At 39.1% G+C, this 14,742-nt stretch overlaps 3 protein-coding genes across 3 annotated transcripts; 1 reads left to right on the top strand and 2 right to left on the bottom strand.

Moving 5' to 3' along the window:
- The first annotated feature begins 1,656 nt into the window (after positions 1-1,656).
- On the top strand, positions 1,657-2,550 carry LOC112735465 (uncharacterized). The gene has a single exon (XM_025785000.1). It carries the CDS (start codon positions 1,657-1,659, stop codon positions 2,548-2,550), a length of 894 nt encoding a protein of 297 aa, XP_025640785.1.
- A 721-nt stretch (positions 2,551-3,271) lies between these two features.
- On the bottom strand, positions 3,272-5,180 carry LOC112735464 (protein MAIN-LIKE 1-like). Its single transcript, XM_025784999.1, has 7 exons — positions 5,106-5,180; positions 4,466-4,687; positions 4,180-4,354; positions 3,971-4,082; positions 3,776-3,863; positions 3,573-3,697; positions 3,272-3,416 (listed from the first exon to the last, which is right to left on the bottom strand). The coding sequence occupies exons 1-7, from the start codon at positions 5,178-5,180 to the stop codon at positions 3,272-3,274; spliced, it is 942 nt and encodes a 313-aa protein (XP_025640784.1).
- Positions 5,181-12,287: 7,107 nt separating this feature from the next.
- Positions 12,288-14,094, bottom strand: LOC112733680 (UDP-glucose flavonoid 3-O-glucosyltransferase 7). The gene has a single exon (XM_025782720.2). The coding sequence runs from the start codon at positions 13,911-13,913 to the stop codon at positions 12,504-12,506; it is 1,410 nt and encodes a 469-aa protein (XP_025638505.1). The 5' UTR covers positions 13,914-14,094; the 3' UTR covers positions 12,288-12,503.
- Positions 14,095-14,742: the final 648 nt, after the last annotated feature.

Genomic DNA, 14,742 nt, shown 5'->3' with positions numbered 1-14,742 from the left:
ACTTTGGTCCTAATTTTTTTGGGCAAATGACTTGATTAAATTCAATGGATTTTAATATGTGCTGAATGTACCAAATTAAAAAAATGCAATGTTAAAGTCCTAAGCCACATTTATATATAAATCGAATTGATTGAATTCGATTTAGTGAAACGAGTGGTAAATCGAATCTAATGGATTCGAATTAGGTAAAAAACGAAGTTCAACTAAAATCGAATCAAATCAATTCGATTTGAAGTTCTCCTACTAAATCGAATTAAGTAGGATCAATTTAAAGATGAACTTAAATCGAATCTACACATGCACCAACGTTAGAGTGAATCGAAGTTAAATGCTTCGATTTACAATGGAATGAGGTGTATAAAAACGAACTCGTACATGAAATTTTGTAAAAGAGTGAGATTCCCAATGACTAGTGATGAGAGTTTTGTAGCTCCTGTGCACTATAAAGGATCCATTAAGAAGAAAACGCAATCAAGAATTAAGTTCACCGACAATAACCCGCTGAGTGTTTTTCTCAAACTTTCGACCAGTTTCGCTGAGTTTAAGAATACTATACTCTAGAGACTAGGAATGCATGGCGTGAAACGGATGGAGAAGTTGTTCTATAAAATTCCGATTTCCGTGTTACGCGATGATGTAAAGTATGATTCATTCGTTATCAGCAATGACGAAGATATGTAGGTGCTGTTTCATTGTCGCCGTCAGTTTCCTTAGGTGAGGACTCCGGAGTTGTTGGCGAAGCTTGTGGATGTGGCATCTAGTTCTGGAGGTTCGAACAAGAATCTGCACTCCACAGGACATCTAGCCAGCTCTAGTGCATTGCCTGTTGGATCCTCGTCAGCAGTGCCGGTGATTGCACCGAGCCAGATTTAGTGGCTTCACCATCCTTTGCCGTCAATCTGAATCGCAGTTGTGATGCATTAGTTGGTGAGGCTGGACCGTTGGGAGACGGTGATTTCGCGGCTCCCAGTTCTCCTCCGTGTGTTCCGGTATTCGGAGTGGTTGGAGCACCCGATGGGGTTGAGGATGCATTGCAGGATGATGATGATGATGATGATGTGGAGCCCGCAACGATTGCTGATGATAGCGAGGAGGAGACACCACGGACGACTCTACCTGTGGGTGGGAGAGCATCTAGTTCCGGTACTAATCAGTACCCCCTCCCCACTTCTCTGCTCTGTACTTGGATGCCATGGCTCCTCAGGAGGATCCCTCTGTACCTGTTGGCTTTGGGGCAAGGGACACACAAAATGCAGGAGGTATAGCTGAATTTCAGGTCGGTCAGCAGTTTCAGGATAAAGAGGAAGTCGTGCTAGCGTGAAGACCTATAGCATTCGCCGCGGGGTTGAGTACAAGGCATTAGAGTCGGATCACCGCAAGTACTATGGCAAGTGCAAGGAGTTCGGGAACGGGTGCGTATGGCTAATCCGGGCCAGTCTCCGCCAGCGCAAAGGAATTTGGAAGGTAAAACGGTACAATGGTCCTCATACTTGTCTAGCCACATCGATCTCTAGTGACCACGGAAAGCTTGATTATCATGTCATATCGGCCTTCATTATGCCCCTGATCAGAGCTGATGCTGCCACGTCGATTAAGGTACTGCAGAATGCCATGGAAGCACACTTCGGATTCAGACTGACGTACAGGAGGATTTGAATGGCCAAACAGAATGTCGTGTCCCAAATTTACGGAGACTGGGAAGATTCGTATAATGAGTTTCCACGATGGGCTTTAGGCTTGCAGATCATTATACCAGGTAGTGTAGTTGTGTTAAAGACGAGTCCTGCTCTAGTTGGTAGGCAATTGGATGACTCTACAGCTTATTTCCATCGCTTATTTTGGACATTCCCACACTGTGTTGAGGAATTTCAACATTGCAAGCCGTTGGTCAATGTGGACGGTACCCACCTGTACGGCAAATACGATGGTACACTGCTTATCGCGATTGCAGAAGATGGCAACTCCAACATCATCCCTATTGCTTTTGCACTTGTGGAAGGTGAAAATACAGAGTCGTGGTCATTCTTTCTATCTCACCTTCGGACTCATGTGACGCCTCAACCGGGGATACTTGTCATATCAGATAGGCACAACGGGATAAAGGCTGTGTTGGAGGCTCCTGATGGGGGATGGCTTCCGCCTACTGCATATAGGGCGTTCTGCATCCGTCATGTGGCGGCTAATTTTGCCCTGACTTTCAAGGGGAAGGATGCAAGGAGGCTATTAGTGAATGCTGCATATGCAAAGAAGGAGGTCGAGTTTCAATACTGGTTTGACATCCTTCGAATGTTTGATCCTGCGATGCGCGACTGGGCTAATCGAATTGAGTATGCACATTGGACTCAGCATTGGGATGAAGGCCGCAGATTTGGGCACATGACTACAAATATATCTGAGTGTGTGAAATCGATCCTAAAGGGTGTTAGGAACCTTCCGATGTGTGCATTGGTGAAAGCCACATGGGAGGTTGGCCGAGTTGTTCGTTCGAAAGGGAAAAGAGGCCGAGGCACAGTTAGGTACTGGGCAGCAGTTCAGTCAGCATCTGCTTAAGGCGATCGAGGCCAACCTGAAGGCCTTAAGGTGCTTCACCGTGACTTTGTACGACAGGGACAACTCAGAGTTTACGGTTGCTGAGACCACTCCGACAGGAAGCTTTTCACTTGGCTCATACAGAGTATCCCTCACGGACCAGACATGTGATTGTGGCTATTTCCAAGCACTTCATTATCCATGCCGGCATGCGTTGGCATGCTGTGCATATGCACGCCTGACGTGGTCCGCCTATGTGCACGAGGTGTATTGTCTTAGCTCCGTGTACGATGTTTATCGGATGGGATTCATTCCTCCGATTCCGGAGGAATTCTGGCCGCCATATGATGGTCCTACCGTCACCTCCACCTCTATGACCACCTGAGCCCCCTGCACCCCCAACCCCACCTCCATAGCCCTGACCATCATTGGGTCCCCCGTCATCCCCGTCACCACCTCCCCCTAGACACTCGTCCCCTCCACCGCCATCATCATCCCCTCCTCCACTGCCACATCGGGCACGGCCTCGTCCACGACCTCTAACTCCACGCAAGCCACGACCCCTCCCACCTCGCCTGCCACGTCCCCTCCCCTCCATCACATCAATGGCCTCCTCCAGTCAAACCCACTCATGCTGGCTAGATCATGTCCCAATACGCTGCCTCCTAACAATCCTATGGTTGTCCGGAACATCAGGCAGCTGGTCCATGTCCGGGACTCGTCCGGGGCCTCGCTCAATCGCCTAAGCTGATATCGCAGCTGCCCTAGGGTCACCTAGGATGAGCTCAGGTGATAAAAACCTCCTGCCGTGCTGATACCACCAATCAAGGTACTCATGAGAAGGTCTTGGATCAGGAACGATGTCAAACTGTAGCACATGCTGCGCCCTGTTGGCCCAATAAATGTGCCAACTCTGTAGTGTCAACAGAAACCAACGATCTCAGCCCCTCCTATCCTTTGACATAAGAAAATCTATGTTCAGGGCAGCACGTGGCCGACCCTGAACCCCACCAAACTGAGGAAGCACTCGATCTACCGGATACCACTCAATGACAGCGAAATAGATCAATGTTGTCGCAGCCCTCCACATAGTCATATGGCGTGGCACCAATATCTCGGGGTGTACCACCTGCACAACCTCCGCCAAGCTATACGGCATCCACAGAAACTGCGCATAGAAGTTCATATTGTTAGTCAACATAAACTAATAAAGATGCAAAGGAAACATGAACATGGAAATACTCACATCCCCTGGCTGGAGCAAATCAATCCTCAATCTCCAATTCGCGACACGAGGCCCCTTGTCACTCAAGCTCGGCTGATAACCTCCCCATCTGATAACCAAAACATTTACTTAACAATAATTTTAAATGCTTAAAAATGGAAAATACTTCACATAAGTAAATGGAGACTACCTCGACGCCAACGGCCAATGAAATACATCAAATCCGTCCGGCTGGAATCCAGGGAACCTTCAAAAGATCCATGACTGGAGCAGCTGCAGTGGACCAGCCAACTTGACGACATTTCTGTTTGCCACACGGCACATGCACCTGTATAGCCATGACAACGCAGTAGAACCCCAACTATATTGACCCATGTCCTCCAACTTGGCGACGTACGGCAGCCATCGGATATGGAGGTGGGTACCTGACTTGTTTCCAAACAGCTGCGTCGATAGAAGCATCATCATGTACGCACGGGCATACCTCCTAATCGTCTCCTCATTTGCCCCTTGTGGAAGCTCACTAAACGTCTCCTCAAACCATGTGCACTTCACTATGAACTTGTCGATGCAGTTTGCAGGAGGCAATACCCCAAGAAACTCCTCAAACCAAACCCATGGTGGTCAGCCACCCTCGATATATCATGGAAAGTCTATCAGGCATCCGCTAATATACTGACCGTCGATCAGGAGACCAAGGTGGTACGCTACATCCTGTAGGGTTATCGTGCACTCCCCAAATGACATGTGGAATGTATGCGTCTCGGGGCGCCATCGCTCTACGAAGGTGCTGACCAATGGCTCGTCCAACTGAAACCAGCTCTCGTTCAATCTTGCAAGATGGTAAAGACCAGCTATCTGCAAGTAAGGAATGATCCTATCATCCAACATCATCCCGTGCTGCTGTGTCATGCTGCTGATGCATCGATTGGACTGCATAAGAATACAAGATGACTTATCACATTCGTCACAAAAAAACCGCTCAATGCATCAAAATTTCTAGTTACCACAGACATTGCATGCCATCACTTTGCAAACATTTTTACACTAAATCCCTACCAATCTTTTAAAGATAAAAATGCTAACCTCTACACTACTCACGATCCAATTCTTCGTTTTAACAAAAAAATATGAGATAAAAACATGTTCTTTTTATTAACACACATAAAAACCTGTACTTAACCCTGTTCATGACTCTACGGCTAACCCTGTTCTATTCCTAATGACTCACTAAGTCTGACATGAACTAAATTCAAATATCTGTTTTTGGATTTATTTTAAAAATTCCACACCAACAGTTCTAACTAACTACTAATTTATTTAAAAAAAATAAATATTTAAAATCACTAACCTCAAGGTGGACGGCACCACCAATATACGCGACTCCATCTAGTCGATACAGACGATTCGGATCGTCCTCCAGCATGCAGATTCGGTTGTTCCCGGGTTGCTTTCAGAGAATTTCGGATCTGGGTGGTGGAGTTGGGGGTGGGGTATGAGATTTCTAGTTCGAATCAACTGATTTCGATTTGTTTATATAGCAAAGATCCAAGGAAATCGAATCAATTATATTCGAATTACATTTGACGACAAATGCATGTAAATCGAAACAAGTAAATTTGATTTACAAAACCATCAAATCGAATTAAATGGTTTCGATTTACGTTGGGCATGAAATTCGATTTATTCATTTCTTTATCATTCACGTAATTCGAATTAACTAGTTTTGATTTTTGTTCAATTTCCTATTTCAATTAATTCGAATTAATTTGATTCGATTTACTAAGTATTTCACTACTCAATTCGATTTATATAGAAATATAGTTTGGAATTTTAACGTTGTATTTTTTAATTTAGGACATTCAGGACATATTAAAATTCATTGGGTTTATTGAGGTCATCTGCCCTAATGTTTTTGTGTTTACACTAAAGATACAAGTGGCTCTTTATTTTATTTTCTTAAAGCAAAAACAACATAGATTTTAACATTGTTATTTTAAAACAAAGTGACTCTTTCCTTAAAAAAATTTTCAATACTAATAAAATCAATTTATTAGCAATTTTATTTCTAATTTATAGAATAACTATATACGAAAAGGATTAGATCACTACCATTATCGTTAAGGGTGGCATAATAACAAGCCAGTCTATTTAACACATCAAAAATGACGGTTACTGTGGATTTTTTGTTGTTATATTTTTTATTTTTTTTTTATAATAAGATATATATATGTATTTTATTTGAATAAAAAGTTAAAAAATAAATAATCTGTTTTTTTTTTTAATAAAAAGATACAAAAAAAATAAATAGTAAATTAGCTCATATTTCTTTATATTTTAAATTTTTGTTTTATTTAATAAAAAAATTGAAAAACAAACACATTAAACTAGCCCACCTCTTCCCCTACCAACTATACTTCCCCTTCCATTGTACTACCAAATCTCATTACCGTCACCATCTTATTCTATTTTCTTCTCGTACACTGTCCCAAAAAGGCAAAAATGTCTTCGTGCAGTACTTTTTTGTGACGTCATTTTCAATAATAGGCATTCTTCATGTATTTTTTGAAGGTGGATACTACAATGAAGATGGCAAAAATATCTTCTCATGAAGATGCTTTGGTTAAAAGTGTGGTTTATTTATTTAGCCACACTTTAAACAAAAACAACACTTTTATAAATATCAAAATCTAACCATACAATCCATCATCCAAAGGTCAAAAAGAAATATACTCATATGAAGACAATTATGCCATCTTCATTGTAGTATCCACCTTTTTTGAAAGGGCAATTATAGCATACAAATATTAGTGCATACAGATTCCCTTTTGGAGTAGGTTGTGCTGACAAGTGGCATGATGACCTTTGATGGGGAGCAGCTGGACATTGGTGTCAGCCTCTTTGTTGAGGCTGGATGGTGTGGAGCCGCACCAGACAGGCGGAGTGAGCGAAGCCCCGAATGTGCTTCGGAGGTGGACCCCGTAACGGCAACTAAAGATGTTGGGCCTAAATATGTTTTGGAGAGAGGAGTGTGGACCAGGGTGTGTGGGTAATGGGCCTTTAATGAGTTTAGGGAGTTTTATAGTTGGAAGGTTACTCAAACCGGGAAAAGAAGTTCTCTTGCAAGGAAAATTTGAGGCTGCCAAAAACGATATGCATGCAAAGCTAGTGTAGTGAAGTAGGAAAAAATAAAGATGAACCAGCATGTAGAAGTTGTGATTGTAAAAATCTTTTTTTGTCTTGTATAAAATTTAAATAAAATTAAAAAAGGATTAGTCAAAAAATGAATACAGAAAAGAGGCAATATGAAAATCCCACATGAAACATATTTCAAAAGGGTCGGCCATGAAAATATTAAATTTTACCTTTTAAAATTTTGACAACACGTTGTAAATTATTTTTCAAAATAAGAAAACAATATTCGAAGATTGAAATTTTAAAAATTGATATGGGTTTTAGTTTATTCCTAAGGCAGTAACATATTCCGTTTAGCATTAATATAAAGAATACTAAATTATTACTGAAGGTTAAAGTTTTTGTCAGCAATTATGAATTCAAATTTAATATTAACAATAGTGAAATAACCTTTTATTTAGTCCTAGGAGAATATAAAAGTATTCTACGAGTAGTAGTATTTCATGTGCATTTAAGTGTGTAACGACATGTAAGAAGACGTAGTTATATTTGCTGTTAATAGTATGAATAGTCATGTAAATGGAAGAATACAATTTAACTACTCTACAGAATGTTTGAGTGAATCAGTGTATTAAAATTAAACTTTGATGGCTGTCAATGCTTAAGAGAAGAGGCGGCTATATGTAAGCAGGTAGCATCCCTTTCTTCTTAATCCAACTTGTTCCCTATTCAAAGGAAGTTAGGAGATTGTTGTTAATGTTGTCTCGTGTTGGGTTTAGCGAGACTTTATTTTTGTCTTCTGAGCAACAGAAACAGAAAGGGAATAGAACAGTATAAGTATCACGTAGATGTATGTTGGTTTAGGGTCTAATTGCAATGTGACGTATATCTAGTCTCTGTCACAATGCTGATCAAATTTGACTAACTTTTTCGCCGAGTTACATACACCAATGTTTTGAATAGGATCTACCGAATCACATCTGGGACTAATCCATACTTTGACCAAATTCGAGTTTGAGCAGGACTCATCGTAGCTTTCATCAGGCAAGTGCTAACCAAACTTGCAAGGGAATCTCCATAAGATGATGAAACGAAACAGAGAGATGTATAAGGAAAATTACCAACATCTTACAACATTTTCTCCAAGTGTAAGTCGCTGTCCTTTCCCCTTCATTGGCAGTTCCCGAGTGAGGTCACCTCCTTCGAACGATTTCGATGAGAGTTAGTCAGAGCAGAATGAGAAAAAGAAATAATAAATGAGAACCTTCAAGTAAGAGAACTGGAACAACTGAGCCAGCGATGAGATGTGAATCCTGTGTGCTGTTGTTACTCTGTTGCATTGAACCGTTGGCCGTTCACCGTTATTATGAAAAAGTGGAGCCTCCAAGGTTAAAGTTAGTTCAAAGCCCATACTGCCTTGTTGTCCTGCACCAGTGATGCAGCGGCTTCGTCAGTGAGGAGCGTGAGAGATCCGAATCTATTGCATGCATGTTAGGCATATGTTCTCATCCTTTTTGTTTTCATGTTTGTTGAAATCTAGCACATAGAGTCGTGGTTTGGCCGGAAGATTGGATTTGGCCCGTGGGTCTGCCACTGTCTGGATTTGACTACGATTTCTCCCTCATTGCTTGATTTCTGCCTGAGGCTTGGTAGATTTCTTCTTCGATCCTCGGTGTAGTAGAGAAGAGGAAAAATAGATTTTGATGTGCTCTGACCTTCGATCCTTCTGTCTTCGTTGTTGGATGATGTGTCGAAAGAGTACGAGTGCCGGGAGAAAAGAGATGAGGTGGTGTTTGGTGGAAGAGAAGAAAGGTTAAATGAATCGGCATAGTTGTAAGTATCGGTCTGGAGCGGGTTGTTCGATCAAAATAACTGGTGGACCGGATTTGTAGCTGGTCTGGTGCAATCTTGGAACAGCCAAAGGAACGGTTCCGGTCAAAGTCGGTTAGAACCGGTCAAATTCGGTCGAAGCATGCGAAAACTTCCTAGAATTGGCAGAGAACGGTTCAACCAAACTGTTTGGGAGAAAACTTCAAGGTTAATGAATTTGGGGTTTATCGCTTACTATAACTGGATCTGAGGTTTGCTCACTGAAGAAGAAGGATGTTAGCTATAGGGGTGTAAACCGGTCATTTTTTTTTGGGTTGGACCATAAGACAGCTAGATCGGCCTGTAAGGTTAAAGGAAGGGATGTCGATCGGTTCGGTTGCTGCGTTATGGACTACGAACCAAAGAAAACGGATAGCGGAGCAGGAAAGTTTTCAAGTGACATCAGTTACGCTGACTATGGGTGGCATGTGTTTGGCGCAGAAGTAAAATGTTGACACGTGACAACATGATTCGCTGGTCATTATACTTTCTAACGAAAACGTTTATGGATGTACAACGTAAAAAATTATTTTGAGAAAATTTTGAGATGAATACCAGAAAACAGCACGAAACTGACCTTTGTAATTTATATGTAATTATTGCTTTAGTACTATTTTCATCTTTAGAGCAACTCCAATGGGCAACAAGTTGAGACCCTATTTCTGACAAACACAAAAATTTACCGTTGGAGAGATGAAGGAATGAGTTCCCGCACACCTTTTGAGAAGGAAGAGTCCCTCTGAATAGGGACTCATCTTCACCAATAATAACTTGCCACTTGGCAAGTTATTATAAAAATAAATAATTATATAAAATTTTAATTAATTAAATAATTATATTAAATAATTATATCTTTATTTAATTAATAATTTATATTAATAAATTAAATAATAATTAAATAAATAATTAATGTATTAATAATTATAATAATTAATTAGATTAAATAATTAAATATTTATTTAATTAATAATTTAAATAATTAAATCATAATTAATTTATTAATAATTATAATAATTAATTAAATTAAATAATTAAATTTTTATTTAATTAATAATTTATATTAATTATTTATTTCTTTATTAAATAATTTTACAAATTAGTTTAATCCCGAATTATATATTGTGTATTTATTGTTATATATGAATTTTTTTAATAATTAATATCTTTTAATAGTGAATTATTTTTAAATTTATAAATTTAAATAATATTATTAAAAAATAATTATATTAATTTTAAAATTTTTAATTAATTAATTAAGTGGGACCACAATAGGGACTAAAGTTAATTCTTCCTATTGGAGAAAAGAAAGATGCTTTAAATTCCTATTTACTGATTATGAGGCAAAAGTGATATGGAGTTACTTTTTATGACAGGTGGGCCATAAATAGGAATCGGGATGTGTTCACCACTGGAGATGGTCTTAGAGATAATTAGTTAGAACTGTTTTCTTTACTATCCTGACAAAAGTCTCTTTTCTAGGATTTGGATCCTCTAAAGTTTGAATTTCATTTTAGAGAGTAAAGTGTGATCTCTCACCATTGATTTCATAGGTGGGATCAATAATAAATATGAAAGAGAAACTATTCAAGAGTAGAAGATCACACTTTACTCTCTAAAGTGAAATTCAAACTTTAGAGGATCCAAATCTCCTTTTCTATGATTACTGGTTATTTTGCAAAGATATTATTTTCGATAAGTATTTAAAAAAGACGTTGAATATTCTTAATTTCTTTATTTTTGAAGAGTAATTTGCTAGAAGTCTATAACTATGTTTTTTTGGTTTTTTTTGTTACCATAATGTTATTGTTTATTCCCTTTACAATTTGGAGAACGTAAAACCAGCATGAACTCGTCTCTCTTGTAAGAGCTTATGAGAGTGGAAAATCTAATTTATATTTTGAATAGCAAAATGTTAGAAATCTGCGTCTAACTTATGCAGCATTAATTATATTGTAATTAAAAAATTTTCCACTCTTGTACAGCTATCGGTTTCTAAGTTAATAAAAATAAGTTATTTGTAAAGAAATTGAGTACTGATGGTTGAAATTAGCTTAAAAACATTATATTTTTAAATAAATTCTGATTCATATTCATTATTAGTTCTGCTATATACATTTGTATATATAGATAATTTCAGTTTCAATTTATGAATATTTTTGTTGTCTCTCTCGAATCATAAAAAAATATATGATAATATATAAGAAAAAATCAATTTCATAAGCAAGATTCATCAGGCATAAAACCAAACTTAACTCTCTATACATGTTTATCTCATAATTGCAGTACTTGTTCCTTTATTTCTTTCCCTGCTCGAACATTTTTTTTTTTAATCTTACAATTGGATTCAACATTCAATCACCCCAGCATCAACATATTACTTATCTTATCCACTATATTTTCACACATATGCAACCAAAGAACAAAGATCAATACATCATTTATGTTCCACATATTCTTACACATGTGCGCATTATCAAATGACATCTTCGGAGGATGAATGAGGAAAGGGGCAATGATGCTCCTTACTTACCAGCTGATTAATCGGTGCTCACCAACTACACAACTCCAACGCCAAACTCGGGCTTGGTGCACTCGGCCAGCACTTACACCGCCTCCTACGACTTCGAACCCAGCCTTATCTCGAGCGCCACCGCCAGCAGCAGCAGGAACATCACCAACGACGGCGATCCTCCGCACTTAACCTAGGGATTTCCTTCCCTGTTAGCACACTTTCGAAATGAAGAACCAACTCATTGGGACCGGCCTTATTTTTTTTCGGCCCAAACAAGGTCCATGACAACAGCCTCCAACCAACCGAACGCGTAGGCTTCAGAACACCGTTCAACTTGACCCTACCAAGCCGGCTCGTTCGCACCTCCCGTGAGCTCCTGGGACCTCCGCTGAGCCAATTGCACACTGCAGCGTGGGACCAACACGTGTCAATACGTGAAATATGTAAGACAAAAATCTGTATATCTGTACGCATTTTGATCTGTACACTAGTGCGACCCTTTTTGAAAAGAGCAGTGAAGTGTTAGGACTAATAAATTTTATAATTTATAGTTATTAATTAATTAATTCATGTATTCTTCATGTATTTTTAATTGAATATTGGTTAAATTTTAATAAAAATATTGATGTCGAGACTTTTTCTTTCAAAAAAATAAATTGATCAATTCTATATATTACAAATAAAACCGCTGATTAATTTTTATTTGTTAACTCAGATTTTTTAACGAAAGAGTTGCATTAATTCAAAATAACAAGGTCTGTCTTATTTTTTTTAAGGAGTATGTTAACTTTTGAATTAACAATAACCGAATTGGATATTACATATAATTCCGCCGAAATCACAAATTAGTGAAATTACACACCAATCACATATCTCAGATTTGAGAATTTCACTCAAATATCACCGCCCAAAGTTACTTTATTGCTGATCTGAAAAGTTTAAAGGTGGGTCTAAAAAGAGAATATAACCATAAGAACCAAAAACAAATTTATTTTTTTAAATATTAGAAAGCAATAATTTTAGTAAAACAGTTAATTAATATTTAAAAATAATACAAAATCAAACACAGTTCAATACTTCAGTTCAATACTTATTCAATTGACAGAAAAAAAAAATTCTACCAAAAACAACAAATTATAATTTAAATAACATAATTTTTTTCATCCTCACTTAAAATTTTTAGATTTAAATTTTATTTCTAACTTAAAAAAGAAGGAAAAGAAATATTGAAGTCTAAAAGGTGGTTGTAGCAGAAGTGGAGACCACCACCCGCTCGAGTTGGTGAATCATTTCCGAGAGACTCTGCTGAGAGGACCCACCTTCTTCAACCGCTCTGCAAGCCTTCTCTTGCATCTCCTTTGCCTTCTTCTTCATCCTCTCCGCCTCTTCTCCACCGTCCATCACCTTCCTCACCGCCTTCTCTATCATCTCTGCACTCACCACTCTCTTCTTCTCATGGAACGGCGATAAGCTCCACTCAGCTCCACCCACCTCCACCCCGAACCCATGCACCTCAGTCATCAGTTTCTCGTTGAAGAAGTGGTCCCCACATCCCGGCATCGTTACGGTCACCACCCCCGCACTCGCCGCTTCTATCACAGAGCTGGACCCGCTGTGCGTCAAAAAGCATCCGATAGCAGCATGCTTCAAGATCAACGGCTGCGGCGCCCACCCTGTTATGAGCAATCCTCTCTCCTCCTTCTTCATCCTCTCTTCAAACCCATCCGGTAACCACTTGTCTTTGTTGCTCTTGTTCCTACGCACCACCCAAACAAACTGATGCCCCGAAGCCTCAAGGCCCGCCGCTATCTGGAAAAGCTGCTTGTCCGCGAGACGAATCAAGCTGCCAAAGCAAGCGTAAACCACGGAACCCTCCTTCTTGGAAGAAAGCCATCTCAAGCACTCGTTTTCACCTTCACCAGCGTCGCTACTTGGCTGCTGAAGTGGTAATGTTTTCTGCACCATGAGGAAAGTGGGGCCAAGATGCCACACTTTCCCACCAGTGATTTTCTCGTAGTATTGGGCGTAATCGCCGTCGAGCTCCTTGAAGCTCAGCACGATCACTCCGAGGCTGTCCCTTTCGGCGTCAACCATGGACTCCATCAGTTGGCGGTGGCTTGGTGAAGGCTTCACGGAGAGGGTGATGGGTTGAGGGAGGCCAGGGATGGTGTAAGGAGCAGTGTCATCGGAATCAACGAGGATTTCGGGGTGCGATCTAATGGCTTCCATTATAGCAACGAAGAAGATGAGGTGAGGGCTGAAGATCAGCCTGGGGATACCGAGGCGGTTGGCCACGGCTCTGCTCCACGTGTACGTCGTGTCTGGGATGAATACGTCCGGTGGCGATTGCTGCATGAAGGACTCCACTTGCGGCCCGATGAGGTGCGCCGCCGTGTAGATCTTGCCGGCCGTGGTGCTATCGGTGGCGGCTGAGATGTTTTCGACGCCGACAGGGAGGCCTACTTGGTCGGATGGGAAGGGGAGGGTGTGGATGTTGACGTTGTCCGCCTCCGCCAAGAGGTGGGTGTTGGAAGGGGTGGTGAGGATGGTCACGTGATGGCCACGTGAGACAAGGAGTTGTGCCACGTGAACGATGGGGATTTGATGACCTGGTGCCAGAAAGGGAAGGATGTATATCTTCATTGGATTGATTTTTCCCTTTGCTTTCTTCTCTAATTCAAGTTTGTGTAATATGATGCTTTGCTAATTGCTACTATCATCATTTATAAAAAGATCAAATATAAGGTGATTCTACCATGTGTAATATTAATTAATGTTGCAATACACATTGCCATTTTTGTTGCGATGCAACAACTATTAATGTCTTAATAATCTCTGATAAGATCTCGATTTATATTTTAAGAAAAAGTATAGGTATATGATGAGAATATTAAATAATGTGAACAATAGATATATTAAATGTTTAATTTAATAGATCTGCGATGATTATATTGATTATTTTTAATTGAATAATTATTTCTTTTGATTTAATTTATTCATGCACAGTTAATAATGATTGAATATTCAATTTACTAAATGTGCAAATAATTATCTTAATATTAAGATTTAAAAAATAATTTAAAATTATAGTATTTTTTATTTTATTAAATTAATGATAAAATTTATTGTTCATATTATTTACAAAAGTCATTATTTCTTAGAAAAACTGATATTTTAATCATTATTAGTGGGATTAGGTATTTGGGAATCAACGTAAAACTATTAATTATTAGTGGCTTCACTGCGCAAGGGAGTTAAATAAATGGAAAAGTATAGGGAAATAATGAAAATATTAAATAATGTAAATAATAAATATATCGGATGTTTATTTTATTAGTGTACGAATGGTTATTTTAATATTAAAATTTAGAAGATTAATTTGGAGGTGTAGTATGTTTTTATTTTATTGGTGGTTGTTCATGTTGTTCAATAAAGTCATTCTCTCCCTAGCATTCCCCATAATAATAATAAT

Source organism: Arachis hypogaea, chromosome 13, assembly GCF_003086295.3.
Source record: "Arachis hypogaea cultivar Tifrunner chromosome 13, arahy.Tifrunner.gnm2.J5K5, whole genome shotgun sequence".
Lineage (NCBI taxonomy): Eukaryota > Viridiplantae > Streptophyta > Magnoliopsida > Fabales > Fabaceae > Arachis > Arachis hypogaea.
The sequence above is the reverse complement of the archived record's forward strand: the minus strand, read 5'-3'. Positions and strand labels throughout refer to the sequence as shown.

What these genes read in the sequence shown, in the direction of transcription:
- LOC112735464 (XM_025784999.1), bottom strand. Translation starts at nt 5,180, where the DNA reads ATGCTGGAGGACGATCCGAATCGTCTGTATCGACTAGATGGAGTCGCG. An exon ending in GTGGTGCCGTCCACCTTGAG is followed by an intron (nt 4,688 to 5,105) that starts GTTAGTGATTTT and finishes ATTCTTATGCAG; the next exon opens with TCCAATCGATGCATCAGCAG. An exon ending in GCACGATAACCCTACAGGAT is followed by an intron (nt 4,355 to 4,465) that starts GTAGCGTACCAC and finishes TGGTTTGAGGAG; the next exon opens with TTTCTTGGGGTATTGCCTCC.
- LOC112733680 (XM_025782720.2), bottom strand. Translation starts at nt 13,913, where the DNA reads ATGAAGATATACATCCTTCCCTTTCTGGCACCAGGTCATCAAATCCCC.
- LOC112735465 (XM_025785000.1), top strand. Translation starts at nt 1,657, where the DNA reads ATGGCCAAACAGAATGTCGTGTCCCAAATTTACGGAGACTGGGAAGAT.